Source organism: Triticum urartu, chromosome 3 (genome assembly GCF_003073215.2).
Source record: "Triticum urartu cultivar G1812 chromosome 3, Tu2.1, whole genome shotgun sequence".
NCBI classification, from domain to species: Eukaryota; Viridiplantae; Streptophyta; class Magnoliopsida; order Poales; family Poaceae; genus Triticum; species Triticum urartu.
In genome coordinates, this window is record NC_053024.1 from 687952219 (window position 1) to 687963992 (window position 11774).

General features: G+C 39.3%; 1 protein-coding gene across 1 annotated transcript; it reads left to right on the forward strand.

Annotated features, from left to right (window-relative positions):
- The first annotated feature begins 10508 nt into the window (after window positions 1-10508).
- On the forward strand, window positions 10509-11389 carry LOC125549162 (putative glycine-rich cell wall structural protein 1). The gene has a single exon (XM_048712637.1). The coding sequence runs from the start codon at window positions 10562-10564 to the stop codon at window positions 11156-11158; it is 597 nt and encodes a 198-aa protein (XP_048568594.1). The 5' UTR covers window positions 10509-10561; the 3' UTR covers window positions 11159-11389.
- Window positions 11390-11774: the final 385 nt, after the last annotated feature.

Genomic DNA, 11774 nt, shown 5'->3' on the forward strand with positions numbered 1-11774 from the left:
TAAAATAGAATATAAATGCATATAAAACATCCAAGGTTGATAATATAATAGCATGGAACAATCAAAAATTATAGATACGTTGGAGACGTATCAAGCACCCCCAAGCTTAATTCCTGCTCGTCCTCAAGTAGGTAAATGATAAAAAACAAAATTTTTGATGTGGAATGCTACCTAACATATTTATCCATGTAATCCTCTTTATTGTGGCAAGAATATTCATATCCATAAGATTCAAGACAAAATTTTAATATTGTTATAAAAATAATAATACTTCAAGCATACTAACTAAGCAATTATGTCTTCTCAAAATAACATGGCCATAGAAAGCTTATCCCTACAAAATCATATAGTTTGGCTATGCTTCATTTTCATCACACAAAAATGCTCTCATCATGCACAACCCCGATGACAAGCCAAGCAATTGTTTCATACTTTAGTAATCTCAAACTTTTTTCAACTTTCACGCAATACATGAGCGTGAGCCATGGACATAGCACTATGGGTGGAATAGAATATAATGATGGGGGTTGTATGGATAAGACAAAAAAAGGAGAAAGTCTCACATTGACGCGGCTAATCAACGGGCTTTGGAGATGCCCATCAATTGATGTCAATGCGAGGAGTAGGGATTGCCATGCAACGGATGCACTAGAGCTATAAATGTATGAAAGCTCAACAAAAGAAACTAAGTGGGTGTGCATCCAACTTGCTTGCTCACGAAGACCTAGGGCATTTGAGGAAGCCCATTGTTGGAATATACAAGCCAAGTTCTATAATGAAAAATTCCCACTAGTATATGAAAGTGACAATATAAGAGACTCTCTATCATGAAGATCATGGTGCTACTTTGAAGCACAAGTGTGGAAAAAGGATAGTAGCATTGTCCCTTTTATTTTCTTTTTTTCTTTGGACTTTTTTTCTTTTTTTAATTTGGCCCCCTTTTTTTGGCCTTTCTTCTTTTTTTGGGACAATGCTCTATTAATGATGATCATCACACTTCTATTTATTTACAACTCGGTACTAGAACAAAGTATGACTATATGAATGCCTCCGGCGGTGTACTGGGACGGGGAATGAATCAAGAGTGACATGTATGAAATTATGCATGGTGGCTTGGCCACAAATACGATGTCAACTACATGATCATGCATGGTAATATGACAATGATGAAGCGTGTCATAATAAACGTAGCGGTGGAAAGTTGCATGGCAATATATCTCAGAATGGCTATGAAAATGCCATAATAGGTAGGTATGGTGACTGTTTTGAGGAAGATATAAGGAGGTTTATGTGTGACAGGGCGTATCATATCACGGGGTTTGGATGCACCGGCGAAGTTTGCACCAACTCTCAAGGTGAGAAAGGGCAATGCACGGTACCGAAGAGGCTAGCAATGATGGAAAGGTGAGAGTGCGTATAATCCATGGACTCAACATTAGTCATAAAGAACTCACATACTTATTGCAAAAATCTAAAAGCCATCAAAAACCAAGCATTACGCGCATGCTCCTAGGGGGATAGATTGGTAGGAGAAGACCATCGCTCGTCCCCGACCGCCACTCATAAGGAAGACAATCAAAGAACACCTCATGTTTCAAATTTGTTACACAACGGTTACCATACACGCATGCTACAGGACTTGCAATCTTCAACACAAGCATTTCTCAAATTCACAACTACTCAACTAGCACAACTCTAATATCACCACCTTTATATCTCAAAACAATTATCAAGTATCAAACTTCTCCTAGTATTCAATGCACTTTTATGAAAGTTTTTATTATACCAATCTTGAATGCCTATCATATTAATACTAATTTCATAAGAAGAGCAAATTACCATGCTGTTCTAAAAGACTCTAAAAATAATATAAGTGAAGCATGAGAGATCAATAATTTCTATAAAATAAAACCACCACCATGCTCTAAAAAGATATAAGTGAAGCACCAGAGCAAAATTATCTAGCTCAAAAGATATAACTAAAGCACATAGAGTATTCTAATAAATTCCAATTCATGTGTGTCTCTCCCAAAAGGTGTGTACATCAAGGATGATTGTGGCAAACTAAAAATCAAAGACTCAAATCATACAAGACGCTCCAAGAAAAACACATATCATGTGGTGAATAAAAATATAGCCTCAAGTAAAGTTACCGATGGATGAAGACGAAAGAGGGGATGCCTTCCGGGGCATCCCCAAGCTTAGGCTTTTGGTTGTACTTTAATTTTACCTTGGGGTGCCTTAGGCATCCCCAAGCTCAGGCTCTTGCTACTCCTTATTCCATAATCCATCAAATCTTTACCCAAAACTTGAAAACTTCACAACACAAAATTTAAACAGAAAATCTCATGAGCTGCGTTAGTATAAGAAAACAAACCACCAGTTAAGTTACTGTAATGAACTCATTATTTATTTATATTGGTGTTAAACCTACTGTATTCCAACTTCTCTATGGTTCATAACCTCCGATACTAGCCATAGATTCATCAAAATAAGCAAACAACACACAAAAAACAGAATCTGTCAAAAACAGAACAGTCTGTAGTAATGTGTATGTTTAGAATACTTCTGTAACCCCAAAAATTCTAAAATAAACTTCTGGACGTGAGGAATTTATCTATTAATCATCTGGCAAAAATAACCAACCTAATCTCACTCTCTAGTAAAATATGGCAGCAAATCTCGTGAGCTCTAAAGTTTCTGTTTTTTACAGCAAGATCGCAAAGACTTTCCCCAAGTCTTCCCGAAGGTTCTACTTGGCACAAACACTACTTAAAACATAAAAAACACAATCATAACAGAGGCTAGATTAATTATTTATTACTAAACAGGAACGAAAAGCGAAGCACAAAAATGAAGTTGGGTTGCCTCCAGGGGCGGAGCCAGGATTTAGACATAGGGGGGGCCAAGCCAAGTTGACAAAAAAAATCTAGCGCAATTTTTTCTTATAGTACCATAACAAGGACGTGCTTTGATGCTATATAAACATGTACATTTGTTTTGGTTTAAATTTGACTCCATGATTGATAGTAAAAAGGAAGATATTAATAATTTCATCAGCATGGATCTTAGCTGTTAATTTTCAATTTTTCTTTTTCGAAAAAGGGTTTCCCCACCACATTCTATTAGAAAAAGAGGCATCTGTTAATTATCTTTCAATGTAGATTATCAAGCAATAACAAAGCATGCCGTCTCACATTTTACTTCTAATACATGTGTTCATAATTTTAATATAAAAAAATCCGCTTTGCACTTGCCGTTGAGATAGGGAGAGTTATAACTAATTGCAGCAACATGCTTTGAAATGAATTAATCCTGATGATATTTGGTACTTAGTGCTTTTCTCTTCATAGCGGCTGAACTGAAGTTTCAAAACTCACTATATTGTCTATAAGCTTGTCATATGAAATTTTTGCACCACATATAGAAACTAGTATATACGATAATTTGCATTACGGTGATTTCTAGAACAAATACAATATAGAAACTCTGACGGCATCACAGATCACCCAAACAAAGTAAACAAATTCTGTTGTATAAGTTCAACACATGCAAAATAAAGAATTGAGAAAGAATCGATACATACAAAATAAATCACAGATCACTAATAAGCTTAGAAAATATACTGCGGGGCCTTAACCTTGGCAAGTTTAGTACGTTGGCTCGAGCCTAATGAATCGACGAGTGAAGCACCTGCGTCGCCGTTTGAATCCAATCTGATCCTGAGTTGAGCAGGGAGGGCAGAGGCAGGCAGCGGGAAGCGGATGGCGGCGGCGGAAGGGCTAATCCCACACACTCACTAATCACGGGAGAGCGCAATCACCTAGGAAACTACTAGCGGACGAGGCCATCTGGCCATTAGCGGGCTTTCTCATGGGCCCTTTGCCTTTCCTAGAATTTACGTTTACGTGATAGGGGGGCCAGGTACAAGTGTTCACCCTTGTTATCGCTAATTACCTTGAAGCTGGTAAGTGCTTGCTCGATAACTAGGGGGGCCAGGCCCCTGCTCGCCCCCCCTTGGCTCCGCCACTGGTTGCCTCCCAACAAGCGCTATCGTTTGACGCCCCCAGCTAGGCGTGATGATTTCAATGATGCTCACATAAAAGATAAGAATTGAAACATAAAGAGAGCATCATGAAGAATATGAATAGCACATTTAAGTCTAATCCACTTCCTATGCATAGGGATTTTGTGAGCAAACAACTTGTGGGAACAAGAATCAACTTGCATAGGAAGGTAAAACAAGCAAATCTTCAAGATTGTCAACACATATAGAGGAAACTTGATATTATTGCAATTCCTACAAGCATATGTTCCTCCCTCATAATAATTTTCAGTAGCATCATGAATGAATTCAACAATATAACCATCACATAAAGCATTCTTTTCATGATCTACAGGCATAGACAATTTACTACTCTCCACATAAGAAAAATTCTTCTCATTCAAAATAGTGAGAGTATCATAAGAAACTCGAATACTATAAATTGTTTCCACTTTAAAAGATTAATGTTCAGAAAAAGGGTAATCATAATCACGACAAGTTTTATAAATATAATCATCACTACTTTTTGTAGGATAAGTGTCATCACAATAATCATCATAAGTAGCAACTTTGTTCCCATTATAATCAATTGAAATCTCTTCCAAGATAGTGGAATCATTACTAAATAAAGTCATGAGCTCTCCAAATCCACTTCCATAGTTGTCACAATAAGATTCATCACCCTCCAAAATAGTGGGATCATTACTTCCTAAAGTTGACACTCTTCCAAACCCACTTTCATCAATATAATCATCATAAATAGGAGGCATGCTATCATCATAATAAATTTGCATATCAAAACTTGGGATGTTAAAAATATCATCTTCATAAAACATATCATCCCCAAGCTTGGGACAAACATTAATTGCAGCAGATAAATTCTCAAACATGTTAGTTTGATCAAACATAGCATCCCCAAGCTTGGGCCTTTTCATATCATAAGAATAATCACTCTCATCATTAATAGTATGGATAGCACCAACATTATAGAACTAATATCATCACAATGAGTAGTAGGAGCAACATCATTTGAGAGGGATGCCTTTTTACCTTTGCTTCTCTGTCTTTTCTTTTTCTTCTCCACATCATGTGTGGGTTTAATCCTCTTTTTGGAGCTCCTTATCAATGATATTGGTTGAATAGAAGGCCCCTCCTCATTACCTGATTCATCATAAGAAATAATAGGAGCATATTGGGAAGTCTCTTCCCTTTCATTAGTATTATCTTCATCTTCTATTTGTTTTCATGTCTTTATGTAATTGGCAATATAAGGATTTCAATGCAATTCACCGCACAATACATATAAATTTCCTCTGGATCAAAATCAAGAACATTATCGAGGGAAAATTCTGGAATATCCTTAATTATACATTTCATTTCTTCATAACCCAGAAGCAAACTAAGTTCATTATGATGCGCAAGGGAAATCAGTTCATCACAATTTTGGGACACGATTCGATCATGAAACAATTTGCATTGGATATTTAAATGACGACGTTCATTGCAAAGTTCACAAGGATGGCTGAGAAAATTTAAATTTTCAGCACAAACATCTAGCCTTTCTTGAAACCATTTAGTTTCTAAATACTTATGCCTCTTGCAAAATCTATCTTCCCTATTTGGTGTGTACTTGCAAACTCTATGCACTCCACAAAAATTGACATGCTTATAAGAGACATTTTCATCATGACTAGTGCAATCATTATTAGTATCATGGATATTCAAAGAGTTCGTACTGACAACATTGCAATCATGCTCATCATACAAAGATTAAGTGCCGAACATTCTAATGCATTCTTCTTGTAGCGACCCGACCTCAAACAGTCAAGTCTCTATGCTTCAGTGTCATCCCTGGATCGGTAATGCTGACACACACAGTACTCGAAGGATTTCTAACAGAGTGGCAATCACACACTTATTACATCGAATGTCTCAAGAGAGAACTTATTACAATAAATATGGCTTAAGGACATCTAATACGATAACAGCGGAAGGCTTGGAAGATAAAGTGAGTGCATCAACTCCAACGGCATAGCTGAGTGCATGAAAAACGACCTATCGCACCTTACTCCTCGTCTGAAAATTCTGCAACATGATACGTTGCAGCCCAAAAATGGGTCAGCACATGGAATATGCTGGCAATGTAACACAGGAGAGTAATGAACAGATAAAAGCTATCACTACATGCATATATGGCTGGTGGAGGCTGTATGGTTAATATGTTTTGTGAAAAGCCAATTTTTCCCTGCAACAAAGGAATATATTTTATTTAACTATCATGGTAGTTCAACACTATTGAGAAGGTTCCTCCAACACAATCCCAGTTAAAACTAATTATCAACCCAACAAATTAATTTAGAGTGATGAGATCCATATGATAATCCAAGAGCCAGATACTCACGATGTCCATAACCGGGGACACAGCTAACCATGATTAGTTTATACACTCTATAGAGGTTTGCGCACTTTTCCCCACAAGACTTGATCTCCTCCGTTGGATTTCTCGCACTACAGGGTGTTTGAGAAACGGATGACCGAGACACAATCTTTCGGAAGCATTTATTCTCTACTCCAGGTGGACCGGTACACCTACAATCCCCTACATCTGCTAGTCCACCTCTTCAAGAACTCACGCAACTTACTCAACTATGCCAGAGCCCATAATGTCTTATGGCTGCACACAAAAGTTTCTAGCATGAATAGTCTTATGATCCCTTTGAGCCTGGGTATCGGACCGTAGGATGATCACACGGGGACTTCGGGATATCCTAGGGCAACACTGGATTCTCTAGGTGCCCATAAGCAATCCACCCAGATGTGTATTAAAGTTGCCACCTTAAGTTAAACCATTAATTAACAACTCACATCTGTTATGGATACACTCAAATCCAATCCACGTCTACGAGCATAGCATGACAATATAAGCATAACATAGAAGTAACTCCCAAGGGTTTGATAACAAAACGGATAATAGGTTCTGCCTCATTATCTACTTCTCGGACCCACATGTTAAGAGATCCTACTCATGCAATGTGTGAATGTTGAAACTAATGCATAAAACTGGGTGATAAAGGGGTATGATCGAAGTGTTACTTGCCTTGCTGACGATCTGCAAATCCTAAAGACTCGTAGTAGTATGCTTCGCACTCCGAGTGTTCTATCGCAAACAAACAATAGAACAGATAAGCAATCAAGCAAGGATGCATGGGTAAATCTCAAATAAGAAGATCCAACCAGAAAATTCAACTGAGGAACTCCGGTTCGCAAAATGAAACAAATCAAACGGAGCAACGACACTCAAACTGCGAAAAATAAGATCCGACTACTAATCTGGACTAAAGTCAAATTTTACAGTACCGAAATCTTGTTCAAGTTGGTTAAACAAAAAGAGGGCTTCGAGACGAAGATCCAGTCGCTTGAATCGCCTGATTCTGATAAACGAGCGAAAAGATAAACTAAAACTAAGATCAGGGCAGAAATCGCGATAAAAAATAATCGCGGAAAACCCTGGAAAAAGAAAAACTGATGAACAAGCTAACGAATGGACGTTCGCTGTCTGTGACTAACGGATGAATGGCGTTCGTTAAAACGAACGTACGGACGAACGTCCACAAAATAAATAAACCCAGAAAACCAAAAAAACGATCTAATAAAAAAACTAGATCTAGGTTTACGAAAAACAATCGGTTTTTCTAAAAAAAACCGACGGCTACCTCATAGAATGGGACGGCGGTGATGGCGTTTTCTGCGGCGGTAGCGCTGGCAGGGCTCGGCTAGGGTTCAGCAGATCAGGGCGGGGCTGGCGGCTCGGGCCTCGGCCTTTTAAGAGGCCGGCCGGGTCGGTGTCCCAGGCGGACACGGCCCGGTAAGGCGGTTCGTTTTTTTTAAATCCGACGCGCAGAAAACCGAAGAAAAGAAATACTAAACGGACTCCAAAAATCCTGAAATAAATTTTCCCCGTCCTCTAAAAATACGTCGGACAAGGTGAACATTTATTTAGGCCACTAATGCAATTTTGGAAAATGCATATTTTCATAATTCAAATAAAATAGCGGTAAAACCAAAATAAAAATACAAACTGATTTTAATATTTTTCCTCCAACATTTCATTTATTTTGGAGAAGTCATATTATCGCCTCTCATATAATTTTAATATGAAATATTTTTGTGGAGAAAAATAATTAAAACCAAAGTGATCCTTGTTTCAATATTTGATAAAACTCAAATATGAGAATGAGGGAACATCCCAACTCTCTGCGAGGGTCCTTGAGTTGCTCAGGATTTTGAGGATCACAAAACGAAATGCACTAAAATATGATATGTATAAATGACCTATGTATAACGTTCCAAATTGAAATTTTTTGGATGTTACACTTCTTCTAAAACTTTGGCACAATTATCAAAATCCTTATTTTCATGAAAGACATTAAGAAGATGAATCATATGAGGTACCCTCAATTCCATTTTTGTTGTTGTTTTCTTTTATAGACTAAACTAGTGATAAAACAAGAAACAAAAAGATTCAATTGCAAGATTTAAAGATATACCTTCAAGCGCTAACCTCCCCGTCAACGGCACCAGAAAAGAGCTTGATGTGTACTACACAACCTTCTTGTAGATGTTGTTGGGTCTCCAAGTGCATAGGTTTGTAGGACAGTAGCAAATTTCCCTCAAGTGGATGACCTAAGGTTTATCAATCCGTGGGAGGCGTAGGATGAAGATGGTCTCTCTCAAGCAACCCTGCAACCAAATAACAAAGAGTCTCTTGTGTCCCCAACACACCCAATACAATGGTAAATTGTATAGTTGCACTAGTTCGGCGAATAGATGGTGATACAAGTGCAATATGAATGGTAGATATAGGTTTTTGTAATCTGAAAATATAAAAACATCAAGGTAACTAATGATAAAAGTGAGCGTAAACGGTATTGCAATGCGTTGAAACAAGGCCTAGGGTTCATAATTTCACTAGTGCAAGTTCTCTCAACAATAATAACATAATTGGATCATCTAACAATCCCTCAACATGCAACAAAGAGTCACCCCAAAGTCACTAATAGCGGAGAACAAAGGAAGAGATTATTGTAGGGTACGAAACCACCTCAAAGTTATTCTTTCTGATAGATCTATTCAAGAGTCCGTAGTAAAATAACACGAAGGTATTCTTTCCATTCAATCTATCATATAGTTCATACTAGAATAACACCTTAAGACACAAATCAACCAAAACCCTAATGTCACCTAGATACTCCAATGTCACCTCAAGTATTCGTGGGTATGATTATACGATATGCATCACACAATCTCAGATTCATCTATTCAACCAACACAAAGAATTTCAAAGAGTGCCTCAATGTTTCTACCAGAGAGTCAAGACGAAAACGTGTGCCAACCCCTATGCATAAGTTCACGAGGTCACGGAACTCGCAAGTTGATCACCAAAACATACATCAAGTGGATCACGTGATATCCCATTGTCACCGCAGATAAGCACATGCAAGACATACATCAAGTGTTCTCAAATCCTTAAAGACTCAATCCGATAAGATAACTTCAAAGGGAAAACTCAATTCATCACAAGGAGATAGAGGGGGAGAAACATCATAATATCCAACTATAGTAGCAAAGATCACGATACATCAAGATCATGCCGAGTCAAGAACACGAGAGAGAGAGAGAGATCAAACACATAGCTACTGGTACATACCCTCAGCCCCGAGGATGTACGATACGTATAGGCTTACGGTGCTGGCATGCACGTGGTTTTGGATCGATCTTGCCATCCCACTTGAACTTGATCATCTGCTAATCACTTCTTCATGCACGGCTACTTGACCCAACGACTTGATCGATTACATGGGCGGAGTCGTCGTTTACTTCGACTCCAGCTCTTGCTTGCCATCGGCAGTGAAAACAACTTGCCCACGTCGTTAACCCGGCTGGCCTATCCTAGCCCACGGTTAATCATCTATAGCTAATTAGTAACATGCATGCATGCATGGTTATTTGACCGTAAGATAAAATGGTAATCATGCATGCAAGTAGCATAAACAGGCATTCAGTGGTGGTGTAGGCTTAATTACCTTGACAAGATGATCCTTGGTGCCGGCATGAACGTGGTTTGGATTTTTGCCATCTGCTAGTACAATACCCTCCAACTCCAAATTCAACTACGGAAACTTCCACGTTGCTGCCTCCTCTGCTCTAATGTCAACTATTCAAGCCTCGAGCTAGATGTGTTCATCAGTGGATGCTAGCATGCATGTGTTTTAGAACTATTGACCCAACGTGGATGCGATCACGATTAGAAGTCAGTCATCTCGTTTACTTTTACCTGCACCAATTAAGGCACTAATTATTCTAAGCCTCCACCTACAGTTGAGACATGACTTCGTCAACAACTCCACCAACACCCCCAACATGCATGGCCGGAAGCACCACTATAAATATCCATTGATATTTCGCTTAGAACTCATCTCATCTTGCAAGAGTACACACTTCCATAAAACACACACAATGGTAGGCACAAAGCTAGTAGCCCTCGGCTATGTTGTCCTCTTGAGCATTGGACTGGCCAATGCTGCAAGGGTGGTTAGATTCGGCAGTGGAAGCGCCACGGGAACGGGGGCGGGAGGAGGAGAGGGTGGGGGAACTGTAAGTGGTGGTGGCTCGGGTGCTGGGAGTGGAACTGGGTCTGGCGTGAGTTCTAGTAGTGGTAGCCATGCAAGCGGTGGAGGTGGAGGTGGCGGCGGAGGCGGTGGCCAAGATGGTGGAACTGGATATGGTAGCGGGTCCGGCTCTGGCTCTGGTTCCAGTCAATATAGTCAAGGATCTTCATATCCTTATGGTGGTGGCTATGGTGGATATACTAGCGCTGGTGGTGCCGGTGGTGGCGGTGGTAGAGGGAAAGCTAGTGGTTATCAAGGATCTAGTGGATATGGGGCTGGTAGTGGCACTGGTTCTGGCTCAGCTACAGCTACTAACAATTGGTATAGACAAGGTAGTACAAATGCAGATGCTGGTGGAAACGGTGGTGGCAATGGAGGAGGAAGAAATGGTGGGAGTGGTGCAGGCAAAGGTGCTGGATCTGGGTATGGCAATGCCAACCCCTAGTCCCCTTCATGTGAGGAATCTAAAAAAATGGAGCCCAACCTACTGTACTATGTCAAATTGATAGCTTTGACTCTTTTTTTCATTTATTTGTTATCATCTTACATATTATCAAATAAGGGCTTCATTGTTCTAGTGGAAAATGTACTAGTGTTCGTGATATATTCCAAGAATGTTAATTGTCAATGTATCACTATTTATATGTATTAAGTTATATACCATCGGTTTGGCCAACTGACTTGCAATGGAAACTCTTTGCGTGTCTTATGGTTATGTAACATAAGTTGCTCACTTACGGTTAAGTACCAAAAAATTATCATTTCAATGATACATGTCGTTTCACGAATGGCGTCAGTCATGTAACACATATCTCACATACACCACTTTAGTTTTGCGTAAATTTCTCTCGCTGGCTAGTGCTTCTTGGGAGTTCCAAGGCTACGAACCCCCATCGTGAGACCACACCCCAATATCCTTCACATCCTCGGTCACCGACACATTGCTTTGAGAGAGTGGTGATCATCACAAGCCGTACTAGGTCACACCTATCATGACTTTGTGCCATGAAGTCACGAACGGTGGGAAGGTGCATGGTCTAATTTTCTTTTATTCATATTTT

What these genes read in the sequence shown, in the direction of transcription:
- LOC125549162 (XM_048712637.1), top strand. Translation starts at nt 10,562, where the DNA reads ATGGTAGGCACAAAGCTAGTAGCCCTCGGCTATGTTGTCCTCTTGAGC.